This window comes from Amblyomma americanum, chromosome 7, assembly GCF_052857255.1.
Source record: "Amblyomma americanum isolate KBUSLIRL-KWMA chromosome 7, ASM5285725v1, whole genome shotgun sequence".
Classification (NCBI taxonomy): domain Eukaryota; kingdom Metazoa; phylum Arthropoda; class Arachnida; order Ixodida; family Ixodidae; genus Amblyomma; species Amblyomma americanum.
In genome coordinates this window covers 32,203,328-32,221,124 of record NC_135503.1, presented here as the reverse complement: position 1 = coordinate 32,221,124, position 17,797 = coordinate 32,203,328, and the positions used below count along the sequence as shown (strand labels likewise).

The following is a 17,797-nucleotide window of genomic DNA, read 5'->3' as shown; positions in this document are numbered from 1 at the left end:
GATCCATGGGCGAATGCAATTCATTTCCTCCCCGCATTTGCGTAGTGCCTTTGTTTTGCATCACTCGCCTCTGCCTTTCTCGCTTTCAGATTGTTCGCTATTATATTGTGCGCTCTTCTATTGCTGGTCCTTGCATTTTCTCTCCCTTGCTATAACCACTTTTGTGTGGGTACTTTCGCACTGTTTAATTCGTATTAATTTGTTTAGTGCCGCTTGTATTGCTTCCTTTTTTTATCCATAATAATGACTAGATGAGCAGCTTTCAGGAGAGGTCCTGGACATGGTGGCTTCGAGCCCGTATCTCAGTAGCAGTTTGTGCTGAAAACCCTAGGCCTAGACGGCAGAGGAACGCCTACATCGAGAAGCACCGAGAAGCGGTAACAACACAGAAAGGTGATAATAATAATAATAATAATAATAATAATAATAATAATAATAATAATAATAATAATAATAATAATAATAATAATAATAATAATAATAATAATAATAATAATAATTGGTTTTGGGGAAAGGAAATGGCGCAGTATCTGTCTCATATATTGCTGGACACCTGAACCGCGCCGTAAGGGACCGAGCGGCACTTCAGTTTCTTCACTAAAGGCATATCAGCGTGGCGCACGAGCTTCGTGCCAGGCATCCATCAAGAGGATATTTTTGCAGACCCGGCAATGTTCATTGCGTCGTTAAATTACTTACTTTGCTTCCTTCCGGGTTTCATTTCTGAGACTTGAAGCACTGTGACCTACTCCTGTACAACGTATAGCGTTGGAGTATAGCGTTGAATAAGTTATAACTAGTTTTAAAAAGGGTTAAAAGGACATAACACTATCTCTGTTGGGCGTAACTGCTATAACTTCCAACGAGCTCGTCAGCAAAACCAGAGACCATAGCGCAGGGTAGAGCTTATCTCGTTTACTACGCCGTCCACTGATGACTACTCCGTTTTTGAAAGAACGGCCTGACCGTGGTACTTGATGCTGGCGCTTTTTTTAATACCTAGTATTTTTAACAAATAACATGTTAGTTCGCGCCGCCCCGGTGTTTATGAGGATGATCCGATTCGCGGACCTAAAATTGTGGCTCCTCACCACGACCAGTCATACACGTTTTGGGCGTCTTTGAGAGACCTCTTGTTTGATAACCGCTTTTCCATATCCCCCTTGTCTTTTAATTAGGTTATTGTCCAATGGTATATTTATCTGCCGCAGCGAGGTGCGTATAGGCGTGCTTCGACTACATTCTCAAGAATTTGCATACCGACGCGTGCAGGACATCTTTTTTCTGCCTGCAGGCATCACAACGAAAGCCCGCGCCAGGCAGCGTGCCAGGAGAACTTTTTCTTGGTACAAAGAGCCCAATAAAAGCGACGCAGAAAAAAAATTAACGAAGAAAACAAAGACGCGGTTAAAACGAGGGATACCACCGTCGCCACATAAGCGTGCCTCCGAGACAGTCCCGAGAATTCCGCTGACGTCACCAACTCGGCGTCTCCTGCTGTGCTAAAGAACGCCTCCGCGTAGTGAGTCTAGTGATGATGATGTCACAGAGGCCGCGGAGCCGGGTTTGCCCGTCGTTTATTTACCCGTCGCATACTGCGTGCGCTGTCATTCAAACTGCCCTCTTCCATTGGCGCCCGGCGGCGGCGGCGCTACCAGCCACTTCCATTCTGGCGGCTTCTCCCTCATCTAAACCCGTACGATTGACTGCCTGTCTGCGTACGCCTCCATCAGCGATTTTTTTGGCGCATCGCTACTTTGCTTGGTTTCGCAGAAACGTTTGCATGTCCGCGCCTGGCGCCGCTCCCTGCTCCCCGGAGGTTCTCACTATAGTGTACTAGATTATAGTCCTCACGACGCCGTTGCCTGCCGTGACAGCTGCCGTTCGCGAACGAAGAACAGCGAGGGCGTGGTGCGGTGAATTCCAGAAGCTTCGACGGGATCCCCGCCGTCGCGCTTTTTCTCTCCCTCCTGAGCCCGCCGCGGGCGTCGTTAGTGCGGCGTAAGCGCTCTTGCATCGCCGTCTTGGGAAAAACCCCGCTGTATGCATCGACGTTCAGAGCATGGAACGAAATACGCACACACACAAAAAAAGGAGGGAAACTCCTTCCGCGTATGTTCTAGCCACGCTGAATGCACGCGATGACGAAAGTTATGGGAAGCGTTTTTTGGTGACACGAGTGGATTGGTACAACCCCCCCCCCCCCCCCCCATTATGCCTTTTCAGCTGGTCTCTGACGTCGGAATCAATTCCAGCGTGTGAGGTTGCGTGCAGTTTTGTGTAATTCTTATTCGGATTGTCGCCTTTCGCCGCAATCGTGAGTATACTTCCGGTGTCGCGGACGCGGCTTGAGCGGACACTGTAATTGGTGCTATTGCTATGTGATCTTGGCATTCCCCGCTCCGTTGCGCAGCTATAACAAGGCTGTCCCGCACCGTGAGTAAAGAGTGAAAAATGTGGCTCTTTTCTTTACGCCAAACACGCACGCAATGCCAGCAGAAGCGGCTCCGCGCGTTCCCAGCCTTGGTGGCGGCTGTGTTAAGTCCCGTGGCCGTAAGCGCTCGGGCGAGCGCGCGCTCAGAAAGAAAGCTCTTGCCGATGCGTGGCAAATGGTCATTTGCGGTGCGTCTGGGGACATCGAATGGAAGCTTTCTTGTAGGTTGCAAACAGGAGGGTAACCGTGCACGTGTTCGTTAACAGCCTCCAACGTAATAATAGTTGGAGGAAGACAGCCTCTTGCAACGGCGCGTATGATTGAGCTTGTTGCATTTTGTCACACAATCGCAGACGCCGCAGTGTCGCCACGGCGCTTCTCTCGTTTTCCTGAATCGCGCCTAGTCTTTAGGTTAGGAAGCGTGGGTGCCTTGGCGAGAGGAGACAATCACTCTTCCAAAAGTGCCACTGTATTTACATTACCCGCCACTTTAGTAATGGCCGCCGCGGTGGCTGAGTGGCTATGGCGCTCGGCTGTTGGCCCGAAAGACGCGGGTTCGATCCCGGCCGCGGCGGTCGAATTTCGATGGAGGCGAAATTCTAGAGGCCCGTGTGCTGTGCGATGTCAGTGCACGTTAAAGAACCTCAGGTGGTCGAAATTTCCGGAGCCCTTCACTACGGCGTCTCTCATAGCCTGAGTCGCTTTGGGACGTTAAACCCCCATAAACCATAAACCAAACTTTAGTAATGTCTAGTCATATTCAGTTAGCTCGCATTACTCCGCTCTATAAGCAGTGAAAGCACTACAGTAGCTTCTGGCACTTAATCATAACCAAAATTATGTTGCTTGTCTGACAACTGGATGCAGTAAGATGGATTACAGAAGTTACTGCGCGCAATATAATGCTGCTGGGATAAAGTTTTTTTGGAAGTAAAAAAAAAAGGAATCGATTCTCAATCGATATTTTCTGTTAGTGGAGTAGCGGTTAAAGCTTAAATAACAGCATTTCAAAATGGAATCCGCAGATGCTTTTTTTTTTGCGAAGTATTTTAATATGGGCAAACATGGTCAGGCCGATAATCTTTAGGGCTGTCGAATGGCACTTTTTCCAAGCCGAATCCAATGCGATAGTGTAGCTTCGCGAACGAATCGAATTGTCATTAAACCGAATCGAATATGAATCGAATATCTGCACTAATATTCGCGACTTGTGCGAGTATTCGTTCAAAACGAGCAATCGTGCAAAAAAATTGAAGCTACGGCGACGTCACTGCTGTGTACGCTGCTATAAGTTAAGGAGTTAAAGCTATGGCGTTTAAAAGATTCAACGCTAATGTTCACGAAGCCAGTATAATATGTCTATGACCGCCAAGTTACAACGTAGTACAAGAAATTACCTGAGACGGGTGACAGATAACATGTGAGCCATGGTCTCTGAGATTGGCCATTAAGGCAGAATTTGCTGAACTTGCCCAAGCATTGCCACGTCGTCCAGTCTTAGAGGCAATGCATGAACAGTATGAACGCCGCCACACGAATAGTCCACGTCAAGACAGGGAACCCTTCATCGCGCTAACATCCTGGCGCGTACTGTAGCGGCATATGGTACCCGGCGTCGGTGTGTGCCTCGTTTCGGAACTGTCGTCGAAGAAAAATAAGGTGTCTTATTCGAAACCCGCGAAAATTTGCAGAAAAGTTGAGAAAATATTCGAATCATTTCGAACAATTTTGAACGCACACTATTCGATTCATTCGAATAATCGAACAGGGAGATATTAAATTCAGTATTCGAAATATTCGAACTTTCGCACACTCCTAGTGATCTTGTCTCAAAGTTACCCTCTCCAATTGAAGTGTTACGTTGCCGAAGTGCAAGAGAACACTCCACTTGTCATCGCAGTACCAGAGCTTTCAGTTAGGGTGCATGATCACAGGAAAACCATTATCGCCAGCCGCACTGTAGTGTGCGCAAGTTGTAACAGCAAGGCCGAAGCAAGTAGTTGGCGACATTTTTATGCGGTTCTCGTGATGACTGAAGTGGCACAAAACACTGACCCACCGATTTTGTTTCTTAGAGACAAACACAGAGGTAACGAAGTGTGTCAACAGTAACGCAATAATGTGATAGCGTCCCTGTAGAATTCAGGAGACAGGTGGGAGTTCTGTTTCACGAGGTTACACGGGCTGAGCGGGATTTCGCGGAGCAGGTAATAACATAACCCTACAGACGTTGAAGCATGCACAGAGGAAAGGTTTGAATGTTTTTACTAAAGAATCGGTGTCAGAAGTAATACCTATTCTGCGACTACACTGCACTAGTTCTGACTACACTCTTTGTTTGGTTAGTTTAGTTGCGCAAACGATAAATTTACGAGCAAATTATCTGATGACACAACCGAACATCCATCTCGCGGCTTTTCTATCATTGCGTTTATTGCGGCCATGGAAGGCAGCTGTTGGGCGTTTGAGGCATTTGGATAATCGATCAATGGTAGCGGTTGGCACGGAAAAGCTCTTGTTTGCCACGTAACTTCATCATTGATAAACAAGCAGGGGAACTTTAAGGGAATGTGAAAATACAAAAAAAAATAAAACGAAAGTAATGCTCACCGCCATTTGAACATCCCCAAGCGACGAGCGTATCCGTGTTTTCGCAAAGCATCGCTTTGCAATATCATGGTCGGTGTTCGAGGAGTCCTATGCGGTGCACTGCTTTGCGACGAGTAGCAGGTCTACGAGTTCGTCAGGCTGTCGATGCTTGTCGCGGGTCGAAGTAGGTCTCGTCCCATCTCTTGCTCCCTTGTCGAACGTTCTCGGTAGGCGTACACAGATGCCACTGCAAGCTCGAATCCCGAGGGAAATGGTCCGACTGAGTTTAGAGGTACGAATATGCTCCATACCACCAAGGCAAGGCGGTGGTGCCCGAATGTCGACCGTTGAGAAGGCCGAGGCAGTTGAAGAGGAAGGCTGCCGGTTGGTTTAGGGGCAGAGTGTTGGAGGAAGGTAAAGGCCACCCCCACCCTTACTCACATCCTCAACAATGGATGATTTCGAGATATTCGACGAGCGCAATCAGTGACTTTACTTTCCTTATTTCTAAGTGACTCAGTAAGGGAGAAAATACAGATGTGTAGATAGACCTTGGATCGTCGGTACAGATATGTACAGCCGAACGGGTGTCGAGCAATTTTTCCCCCTTCGTGAATTGTCCACGCACCAACAATAAGCCGGCAGCAATCAATCGCTGAAACCTTTGTGATGGGTACTGTATGGCAATCTAGGTGCCGCCATATCTTACATCTCCGCTGACACGTGTACAGACGTCATTCAAATGATCCACAAGGTCTCCTCGGTGCTTTCAACGCAGACTGTTAATCTTGATCAGGACAAAGGCAGAGATGAAAAGGAAAAAGATAACGTCTACGCATGCGCCTTTAGATCTGTCCCCGTGATGAACTAGTGCTGAGCCGCGCTCGACACGTTTCGTTACGTTAAGTGTTCTTGTCGCTAATTATAAGCTGCTTAGGATTTTTCTCGACTACTATTTATCAACATGTAGCATTACCTTGCAGCGCTTAAAGATTTGACGCCGCGAAGAGACAGCGCAAGCGCGCCCATTGGCTTGCTCTCTCACCTATACAATCCCCCCCCCCCCCCCTTATGCACAATTTAAGCAATATTTACAACAGAACAAGGCACAGTTGCGTCGGAGCATCACACCACTCACGAGCCCTCAGCGACTGTAAGACGAAGTCGAAACGCGAACACGTGCTAGACACGTGGACGTCGTCAAGAGCCCACATGCTGCAAAGTGGTTTGGCCTGCGTTGACTACAGACAAGGCCACGCGATACCCCTGATGTTGCAGCCCTGGAAATAGTGCTTATACATTCTCATGCTTTTTTTCCTCCTGCACATTCCTCTTTGGCGTCACTTGCTTATCAAGGCGCCACATGACGTCTTTGAGCGCGTAAGGGAGGGCTGACGCGTGCGCTGTCTGTGATTGCTCGAAAAACAGCGGAAATGCGACCCGAATTTCATTGCCGCCTTTTTTTTCGTTTATAATCTTTTCGTCGACCCAGGAGAGCATACCTCTCGAATTTTTCCGTGTGTCCAATCTCTATCTTTACCCACATCGACAGCCTCCCCGCTCCTTGAATGCGTAGCACACTAATCTCGATCTCGCTAAAGATAAAGAACGAGATCGATCGCACTCCTTCAAGTCTCAAAGCGCTCGGGTAATGGGCGTTTATGATCGGTAGATGTTATCGGGGTCGCCCCAATAGGCTACCTTGCTTCGCCGTATTTCGGTTCTTCGCCCTATTTGTTTCGCCCCCTTTTTTTACAGCCTTACTCATGCAGGAGCACATCTCAGGATGTTCCGATGTCCTTGCCGTGCGGACGTTCAGACCCTGCTCAGGAAAGAATAACTTTGTTTTCGTCTGAAACATTCAACAAGGTCAAGTTAGCACATACATAAAAAGTGCTAGTCGATGAATTCCATCGATATAGAGTCCTGAATTCTGCCAAGCCAAGCGAATAGAAACGTAGTTTTATTCGTCCGGGAAGAAGGTCACGACCTGTATTGCAAGCTGTACACATATCACACAATGGATAAGGATGAAAATGCGCATAAATTCGTTCGCGTGCAACTGCGGGCGTATGCCGGAGGTTTTAGAATAGCTTGCGCTCGTGGTTTTAATCGCCAAGACTTCTACGACACACAGCGTTTTAAACAAACACCGCACAGGAAGAGAGTGAGGAACGAACTTTAGAGAAATGAATGAGATGTCTGAGATAATTGCAGATTGGAAGACAGCAATCGGACAATGTAAATGGGTTCGCGATTTGAGCGTTTCTGAGTATGCAGGTTTACCTTGAATTGTACAGAATGCTTTATTCTTCGCACGAACGGGCACGCTGAGAAAAGCCGCGGCGATGGCTCGATCACTCTTTCTATAGTCTCTTCTAGTGGAGACCTCAAACGTCGAACTTGCGGGAGCACTTCGAGAGGGTGGTCGTGGTCACCCGGAGTTTTGGGAATCTTGGTGATTTACACGACCTTGTGGGCACGGGAAACGTTGTGAGTCTACATGTGTCGCTCAGAGTATACTCGCAGCTGTAGAATCAAGACAAAGAAATCTCTACAAACTCTTCTAGTTTGCAAGGATGCCACCGCGCATCGTGTGTCCCTTAACAAAATAACCGCGAGAATTTCCAATCTTCAGTAGATTCCATCGATTTTCTATGGCCGTCGGAAATGGTGCGAGCACAGGGAGCATTTTATAGGTCACATTTTGCAGTGAGGAGCAAGAGCCGGTCATGATAATCGCCCTGTTCCCGCAGAATCCCTCCGGGCTTTCTGGTTTTCTCAAAATTACAAGTTTAAAATATTCTCATTGATCGTATTACATAGCATGCTAACAAACCGGCGATCTTACAGATAAAAAAAAAGGTTACACTACTTATGTTGCCTTTGATCAACACCAGAATTAAAAAAACGAGAAAAGAAACATCCCTCAACGCTCTCCTCAGTTTCTGTGACTGTTGGCTTTCGGCTCAGTTAGTTACGTGGTGTTGAGTACTGGCGGCCAGCAGATGGCGCTAATTGCTAAATGACCAGGAAAGGTGCTGGGCGTCAGCATGTAAGAAGAGCGTATTTTTGAAAACCTGAGGCAGACGTCTGCTGCCCGCCGCTCTTCTCCAGCGTTTTACCCCTTCGTAGGGGTAACTAAACTAAAGACCCTCATGTGTTGTGCGATGTCAGTGCACGTTAAAGAACCCTCGGTGGTTAAAATCACTCCGGGGGCTTCCACTACGGCGCGTCTTTCATTCTTCCTTCTTTTAATTCCTGTCCCATCCCTTAGGTTGCAGCTGAGGTGTCCAACGACAGTGAGACACATTTCCAATTTTCTTTCCTCAAAACCATTTTTTTTTCTAAATTCCTAAACATAAAGGACATTCGACAATAGACATCGCGGAGCAGGAAAAATAAGAGTTTACAGGGAAAGTCAGTGTCAAGGGAGTAAGATAATGTGTTGAACCATTATGGTTGGACACGTTAGTGCTCAGTAGCTTACCGCTGCAACTCGCCATGCTCCCTAACACTGCAGACGTCCATGCGGACGTTTATAACGTTTCTTATCGGGCATAAATTCAGTTAGATGGTGAGCAAATCGGCCAGACCGTACTGTGTTGCTGTCCCGTCATTGCACCGAGTTCAGATGTTCAGATGGGTGTTCGTATTATTCAGCTAACACTTATAAGTTATAACGCAATATATTACTACATAGCACTGTTGTTTTCAAACGAGCTGAGAAGTGTCCTTCTTGAGCTGCCTTCCGTATGTGCACATTATCAGTTTTCTTTCTTTCTTTCTTTCTTTCTTTCTTTCTTTCTTTCTTTCTTTCTTTCTTTCTTTCTTTCTTTCTTTCTTTCTTTCTTTCTTTCTTTCTTTCTTTCTTTCTTTCTTTCTTTCTTTCTTTCTTTCTTTCTCTCTTTCTTTCTCTCTTTTCGTTTTTTTTTAGTGGGAAAGCACTACTCCAGACGTACCAACCCCGATCAAGAATCATGTCTTCTGTGACATTCCTTGTGTGCTACGAGGTACATTGTTCGACGGCGCGGCGTAGACGGAAACCCAGGTATTTCTTTGTGTGTGCTACGAGGATCCACGTTCGACGGCGCGGCGTAGACGAAGGGACCCGCCGCCGTGACAGCGGCATCATCAATTACCCAGCCATGCTCTTTGAGTGACGACCAGAACAACCGGACCCGCCGCCGCCGCCGCGGGGAAACAGGCTTTATCCTCCCCAATTTCCTGGCACATTCCAGGACAAGGGAGCTGTCAGCGGGCCAGAGCGCGCCGTACCACAGCCGACGCTATGCGCTACCGCGAAGACAACATTCTTTCCCTCCTTCCCCTTTCGACGTGGGCTATCGCCGGGAAGGCACCCAAAGCTTCCCGCCGTGCCTCGTGAACAAAAGCGCATTCCCAGAAGGGCCGTGACGGACACCTGTCATGGCGGACAGGCAGTACTCGCCAAGAATGTGGAAAGACAGGCGCTAGTGAATTAGCTCCGAAGAGAGAGCCTGTGTATACTCTCACTTGAGAGAGAGTGGTGGCGTTTTTGTTGTTTATTTAGTTTGTATTGTTAACAGACTCTGGGTTCGAGGCTAAGCCCAACCCAAGGGGTGGTCCCCATCTCGCATGTTATTTTGGATTGGAGAATTGATGCTTTGGGCGGGCCACTGGAAATGACCGCCCTTAGTCCTTTGTTAATCAAGTGCTTAAAAGCACATGTAAACGGATGCAGTCCAGTCTGAGCTGGGGCTCCATGCTTGGCATGTAATGTGATGCTACTTAGGCACTAACCTGCCCGGTCGATGAGTAAAGTAGTGCAAATTTGTTCTTTTGTAAATTCAGTTCTGCTTTTTCCAGTTTAACTCTCTGTATATGTATGTTGTAAAATTATGCTCTGCTGTCATCATCTACAAGCTCGCCTCCTGTTCATCTTCCAAGCCGAACGACACTAGAGGAAGGGTTTGTGAACCATCCTCGAAGAAACGGACGACTATTGAAATTCTACTGCATACACGCTGAGGACGACATCGTTCGCCAAGAGGACCTTCAGCGCCGAAGCCCGACGGCGTGCAGCTTCTGCCAGCAACCGCTCGAGCCCAACTCCGGAGCCACTCCATCGCCCCCATGAAGTCGTCGGCACGTAAGCTCGGACGCCCCAGCCTCTGATGTATAACCTTAATCATGTGTAATTATTGAATATACCTGTTTGTTTAAACTGAGCCATACGGTGTCTCTTTGCCTCTCCGTCCCGTGTGGACCTGCGCATTATGGGGGTCATCACACTGGTGTCAGAAGTGGGGTCTCAAAAGCAAATGTCCTCTGAATGCTGTGACATTCATGACTTCAAAATTGTAATCAAAAGGGAATCACGGGACTGATTGTGGGACTTTTACCCCCATTTGAGAGGCTTGAGGCACTGGAGGGCTTGAAAAAAAAATGACTGTATCTGAGGGAGCTCCCACTCCACAGCCGTCGCTCGGAGCAAGCATGCTGGCATTAGGAAGCGTCATTCCGACGTTTACGGGAGATAAGACAGGGGTTCCAATCTGCGATTTCTTTTCCATGCTAGAAGAGATTGGGAAAATGGGGGGATGGTCCGATGCTCAAATGCTGGGAATGGCGAGGTGTAAGATGGCAGGAGCTGCTCATGATTTTGCCTGGCGAGACGAAAAAGTAAAATCCACAAAATCATTTGCGGAATTTAAGAAGCTCGCGTTTGAGCATTTCGACACTGAACCACGTCACGTGCGGGTACAGAGGTTCCGTGACGCCGGACAGATGGTAGGGGAGGACGTGCGAACATTTGCGTCGCGGCTTCAGCGCCTAGCACGCGATACGTTAAGCAGGGAGGAGGAAGGAGACCAGTTAAGGAAGAAATACGCGGAGGATATACTTAAAGAGGAAATGACCGCTTTGTTCGTGGCTGGTCTGCAAGACCCCGTGCGCCGGTTCGTGCTCTCGCGCAAGCCGAGCAATTTCGACCAAGCCGTGGAGGCCGCATTGGATGAGGAACGAAATGAGGCGTTAACGACAGCCGCAGCGAGAGTACGCGTCATAGAGAGAGCGGTGCTCAACCCTAAGGTTGCTCTCTTGACAGAGCGGTTAGATCGCTTGGAACAGCTGCTAACTCAGCAGGTAGAACGCCAGGTTGAAGCGCGCGCTCAACAGCGCCCATTCGCTGGAAACCGGAGACCGCCACAAAGCTACAGGCGCGGTATGCGAGATTTTGAAGAAATCGTATGCTTCGCTTGCCAGGGTCGCGGACACATCGCCAGGTTCTGCCAAAACGTGCGCCGTGGGGAGCCACAAAGAGAAGCAGGCGAGACACGCCCTAAGCAAGCCGACAGCGGGGCTCCAGATACCGAGACAAAAAACTAGTTAGTCCTCCCCAGCCTGAGGAGCGTGGGGAGGGAGCAGTAGATGATGAGGTGGTGGTAGTTTGTGTGGCCGACGAGGCATGCCCTGTTGTGCGTTGGAAGTTAAATGGTTGTTGCATGGAATTGTTGATAGATACGGGGTCAAAGGTGACATTGCTTAAGGAGAGCAGTTTTAACACGCTTCGAAGGAAGGGGGACCGCGAGCTGTTGGAAGCGTCTGGTGGTATGGCAACCAAATTTGTAGGCATAACGGGGGATCCTCTTGGCATAAGTGGACTCTACCGGTTACACTTCTCCCTCGGCGGAATTGCATTGGAGCACCCCTGCTACGTATGCCCGGACACGGTGTCTCTGCCAAACGGAGTGTCAGGTATATTAGGGCAGGATTTTTTGAGAAAAGGGAAGGTAGTAGTCTCATTCTCTGAGGAAGAGGTTAATGCGGGCGGCTCAAAAGTTCCGTTTTTGAACAGGAGAGGGGCTGAGATTCGCATTACCGATATTGACACCCGTCAAACAGTGGGATCATTGGAGAAGGTATATTCGCGGGTTGCCGTCCGGCTGGTCGAGGAGGCGGTCGTCCTTCCTTGGTCGGAGCACATTTTGTACGCGTTTGTGCCTTCAGATGTAGAGAGCGGCGCCGTGGGAGTGCTTGAGCCGGTCGACTCTCTCAGCAATGGCCTGAAGGCAGCCGCGTGCCTCGTGACAGTTAATGACGCCCACAGAGTGCCGCTACGGGTGGTTAACTGTAGCCAGCAGCCACTGAGCCTTCCCAAGAACAAAACATTGGCTTTCTTCACCTCTGCGATAGAGCAACGTGAGCCCACCGATACGGTACTCGCAACTGTAGAGCATGCTAGTCCTTCGGCTGCTCCAAAGGTGTCGTTCGATCTTTCTCACGTAAAATCCAGGGAGAGGGAGGCTCTGGCTGGTTTGCTGAACGACTACTCGGAGGTATTCGCCGCGTCCAACCTGGATTTGGGCTGCTGTGGCGTTATAAAGCACAGGATAGAAACCGGCACTTCATCGCCCGTTTACCAGCGTGCGTACAGGATTCCTTACTCCCAACGTGAGGAGATGGAGCGGCAGGTGCAGGACCTGATTGATCGCGGCATTGTCGAACACTCAAAGTCACCCTGGGGAGCACCAGCACTATTGGTGGAAAAGCCAGATGGCTCGTATCGATTGGTAGTGGACTACCGCAAACTAAATGCCGTAACTCGCATCGATCCATACCCCATCCCCAATATACAGGAGACGCTTTCTCAGCTGGGCTCTGCCAGGTACTTCACGGTAGTGGACATGGCGGCGGGATTCTGGCAGATAGCAATGGATCCGGCAGATGCCGAGAAAACGGCATTCAACACGCCCTCAGGGCACTATGAATGGAAAAGAATGCCGATGGGTCTGGCCAACAGCCCTGCTGTCTGGCAGAGAACCGCTGATGTTATCTTGGCAGGTCTTCTGGGGAGGCTGTGCTTCGTGTATATGGATGACATTATCATATACAGTGACAGTTTTGATAACCATTTGCGCGATATTGAGCAGGTTTTGGTGCGACTAAGAGCAGCGGGTCTCAAGCTGAAGCCCTCTAAGTGCCAATTCCTCAAAAACGAGGTGAAATACCTCGGGCACGTTGTTTCAGCTGACGGCGTGCGACCGGACCCTGAGAAACTAAGGTGTGTCTCGGATTTTCCATCCCCGACTAGCGTCCGCCAGGTCCGGCAGTTTCTCGGCCTGATCGGTTACTACCGAAGGCACATAGAGGAGTTCGCCAAGCTCGCTAAGCCGCTCACCGCCTTAACAGCCAAAAATGTCGCCTTTCGCTGGGACGAAAACGCGGAGAATGCTTTTGGGGCCCTGAAAGGGAAGCTAATGAGTGCACCGCTGTTGCGCCACCCGGATTTTAATTTGGCCTTCGTTATGGCCACAGATGCGTCAAAGTTCGCAGTTGGTGCCGTGCTCTCTCAGGTTATCGAGGGCAAAGAACATCCCGTTGCTTTTGCTAGCCGACAGCTGAGCCCCACAGAGCAAAAGTACGGAGCTACGGAAAGGGAGTGCCTCGCCGTTGTCTGGGCAGTAAAGCACTTCAGATGCTACCTTTACGGCCGCAAATTCAAGCTAGTCACAGACTGCCATCCTCTGAAATGGGTGATGAGTGTCAGGGACCCTAGCTCGCGACTCGCTAGATGGAATCTACACCTGCAGGAATACTGCTTTGAAGTTGAGCACAAGTCAGGAAAGACACATCTGAATGCTGATGCACTCAGCCGCACAGCTGCCGTGGCAGCTATAGATGAGTTTGTCACCGTAGTCGACCCCGCCGAATTACGCACAGAGCAATGCAAAGATCCTGACCTGAAGCGAATAATCGAAAGCCTAGAGGGCGCACCGTCTCACCCCGAACAGCTAGGTTATTTCATTGGCAAAGACGGCACCTGGGTCGGCGCACGAGGCCAACCAGGAAAGGGAGACCAGAGAAAACCGCTTGGGAGAGAGTCGTCATACCTCGGTCGTGGACAGAAAGGGTTCTTCGCGCGTTTCACGATGCGCCATGCGCCGGTCATTTTGGCGTAGCGAAGACACGCAGGCGTGTGGAGCATTTGTACTTTTGGAGTGGCATGCGACGGGATGTTAGAGACTACTGTGCGAAGTGTCATTCCTGTCTCGAAAGAAAAACACCCAAGGGACGAAGACCAGCTCCAATTCAGCCGTTCCCTGAGGTTTCGGCTCCCTTCGAGCGGACAGGTATGGACATAATGGGCCCATTGCCCACGACCACTTCCGGAAACAAGTACATTTTAGTATTTGTCGACCACCTTTCAAAATACGCGGAAGCGGTAGCACTCCCAGATCAGAAGGCAGACACGGTTGCAAGAGCATTTGTCGAACAGATCGTGCTCCGACATGGACCCCCGAGGCAACTCTTGACAGATCGGGGAACGAACTTCGTGTCGCAGCTAATGAGGAGAGTTTGCGAGCTGCTTAAGATCGCTAAGAAGCAGACAACACCGTACCATCCGGCTTGCAACGGCGCGGTGGAGCGACTGAACCAAACCGTGGCCGGGTTCCTGTCGCATTTTGTTTCGCGCGACCAGCGGGACTGGGACTTGTGGCTCCCGTATGCAATGTTTGCCTACAATTCCGCAGCACACGAGAGCACGGGCGAATCGCCATTCTTTCTTCTCTACGGCCGAGACCCGGACCAGCCTAGTGAAGTGCCAGAGGGCCCCCGTCGTGTCCCATACGCTTCACTGGACGACTATAAGGTTGAGCTAGAATCGCGCTTGCAAGTGGCGAGGGACATCGCAAAGGAGTCCTTAAAGAAAGCGGCGAAGCGCAGGAAGGAGGTGCACGATCGCAGTGCTAGAGACGCGCCGTTTGATGTGGGGGACAGCGTGTACATTGAAAACTGCCAAAGGCAGATTGGGCTAGCTCGTAAGTTCCAGACGAAGTGGAGAGGACCGTGCGAGGTTGTCGAGAAGCTTTCTCCGGTAAACTTCAGAGTCCGAGACGTGAACCGGCGTTTGATAAGGATACACGCAAATCGCCTCAAGTCGGCACCGGTTCAGTATTCACGAAATGAGGAAAGGGAAAGCGCGGATTTTGATGGGGACAGAAGTGAAGCGGAGCGCGCAGATAGTTCGCAAGAAACGCCCTCTCCTGCATTTGTTCGGCAGGCGCCCGAGGTGACGGCCGGAATGCCACCGGATTTACTTCATGCATTGCTAGAAGAAGAAGCGCGCGAGGTTGCCGCGCAGATAACGCCAGGAGAGGCTCCTGCCACGAGCCCTGGCGAGTCCCAAAGCAGACAAGGGGGCACAGACTTACTTAGTATGACTCATGAAGGCCGATATCCGCTGCGAAATCGGAAAGCTAAGTCGGACTAATGGCGTAAACAGAGCGGAGTTGTGAACTGGTCAGAATTGTGTAATGCCGCAGCTCATAACATTGCTATGTGCTTATGTGTTAAGTTATCGGAGTTGGTAGTTAAACCTTTCTGTCATTAAGTAACACCTTCACAGGAGAGCATGCGGAGCGCATGCAGAACCTGCCCTACTTCCTTTCGTTATCTATATTTTTGTCTGTGCCGTGATCGTGCTAGAAGTGGGAGCTCCTTTGTAACTGTGGTAAATTTATTTCGTCCAGTTTGGACTAGAAAGGAGAGGCTTGGGTGCTGAGTTTCATCTTTATCTGTAAAAGAAGATCAGTGCTGCCCCTGGAGACGCCAGTTATGACAGCGGAGGCATATGGTGTTGTGCAGTGGTGTTGAGTGCAGCGAAAAGTGTTTTGTCGGACGCACTGTGCGAGGCGATTCAGAAAGACAAGGGGAGCTGCAGGGACTCAAATGTTCGGAGAACATTCTTCTGGAGGGTGAGCGAGTGTGACATTCCTTGTGTGCTACGAGGTACATTGTTCGACGGCGCGGCGTAGACGGAAACCCAGGTATTTCTTTGTGTGTGCTACGAGGATCCACGTTCGACGGCGCGGCGTAGACGAAGGGACCCGCCGCCGTGACAGCGGCATCATCAATTACCCAGCCATGCTCTTTGAGTGACGACCAGAACAACCGGACCCGCCGCCGCCGCCGCGGGGAAACAGGCTTTATCCTCCCCAATTTCCGGGCACATTCCAGGACAAGGGAGCTGTCAGCGGGCCAGAGCGCGCCGTACCACAGCCGACGCTATGCGCTACCGCGAAGACAACATTCTTTCCCTCCTTCCCCTTTCGACGTGGGCTATCGCCGGGAAGGCACCCACAGCTTCCCGCCGTGCCTCGTGAACAAAAGCGCATTCCCAGAAGGGCCGTGACGGACACCTGTCATGGCGGACAGGCAGTACTCGCCAAGAATGTGGAAAGACAGGCGCTAGTGAATTAGCTCCGAAGAGAGAGCCTGTGTATACTCTCACTTGAGAGAGAGTGGTGGCGTTTTTGTTGTTTATTTAGTTTGTATTGTTAACAGACTCTGGGTTCGAGGCTAAGCCCAACCCAAGGGTGGTCCCCATCTCGCATGTTATTTTGGATTGGAGAATTGATGCTTTGGGCGGGCCACTGGAAATGACCGCCCTTAGTCCTTTGTTAATCAAGTGCTTAAAAGCACATGTAAACGGATGCAGTCCAGTCTGAGCTGGGGCTCCATGCTTGGCATGTAATGTGATGCTACTTAGGCACTAACCTGCCCGGTCGATGAGTAAAGTAGTGCAAATTTGTTCTTTTGTAAATTCAGTTCTGCTTTTTCCAGTTTAACTCTCTGTATATGTATGTTGTAAAATTATGCTCTGCTGTCATCATCTACAAGCTCGCCTCCTGTTCATCTTCCAAGCCGAACGACACTAGAGGAAGGGTTTGTGAACCATCCTCGAAGAAACGGACGACTATTGAAATTCTACTGCAAGCACGCTCAGGACGACATCGTTCGCCAAGAGGGCCTTCAGCGCCGAAGCCCGTCGGCGTGCAGCTTCTGCCAGCAACCGCTCGAGCCCAACTCCGGAGCCACTCCATCGCCCCCATGAAGTCGTCGGCACGTAAGCTCGGACGCCCCAGCCTCTGATGTATAACCTTAATCATGTGTAATTATTGAATATACCTGTTTGTTTAAACTGAGCCATACGGTGTCCCTTTGCCTCTCCGTCCCGTGTGGACCTGCGCATTATGGGGGTCATCACACTTCTTTGATCGGACTAACTCGGGTAAACTCGGGAAAGTTCGGGGGAGCGTCGCGCCAGCTGTAGCCAGTGGGAGGAGGGCGGCGCGCCAGCTGCCGCCTTGCGGAGAGGGTGTGACGATGAAGAGCGAGAAACACGGTCGCGTGCACAGGCAGATGCCCCAAAGAAGAGGCGAAGAATGAACACATGCTTTCGTACGTCTGCTCGGTTTAACTACGTTAAAACCCTACCACTTTTTGTTTGTTTACTTGTTTGTTTGTTCGTCTGTTTTAGGTGTTTTTAGTTTGCACTGTGTGCTGTTTTCATGTTCTCGCTTTTTCGTTATCTTTCTGTTCACTGTCAAGCTTTAGTATGAAGCAGAGGCTTTGTTGGCAGGTTTTTTTTAGATTGCTGTGACTGCTCCGTTACTTGTCCTGATTATTGTTCTCTCTATGAAAATGATTGTACTTTTTTGTGTGTATGTTGTACCAGCATCAAGACCTTATGGTTGTTCTTGGCACTGAAAATAAAGGTTGAATAATTGATTGATTTATTGATTGATACATATTATTACATAGCACCTAAGATGTGAGTCTAGCCTGAGGATCATGGACAGCTTAGAGCTAATTCGACCACCTTTAGTTCTCAACCTTGTTCTCAACCACTCAACGATATACTATAATTAGTCTAAAAACGCGACATAACCCACATATGTTAACCCACTCCTTACGTGCATGCTTGAGGCTCCCTCCCCTTGTGTCTTG

At 49.7% G+C, this 17,797-nt stretch overlaps 1 protein-coding gene across 4 annotated transcripts in view; it reads right to left on the bottom strand.

Moving 5' to 3' along the window:
• Positions 1-6,005, bottom strand: part of LOC144098811 (uncharacterized) — a 114,782-nt gene extending 108,777 nt beyond the window's left edge. For 2 of the 4 annotated variants that reach the window (XM_077631691.1, XM_077631693.1), the window contains exon 1: positions 5,045-5,351. In XM_077631691.1, the coding sequence (XP_077487817.1) occupies positions 5,045-5,050 (6 nt within the window). In that variant the 5' untranslated portion in view covers positions 5,051-5,351. Of the gene's footprint in view, positions 1-5,044 lie in introns of all 4 variants that reach the window. The other 2 variants (XR_013307249.1, XM_077631698.1) reach the window with 2 other exon arrangements.
• Between the last annotated feature and the right edge of the window lie 11,792 nt (positions 6,006-17,797).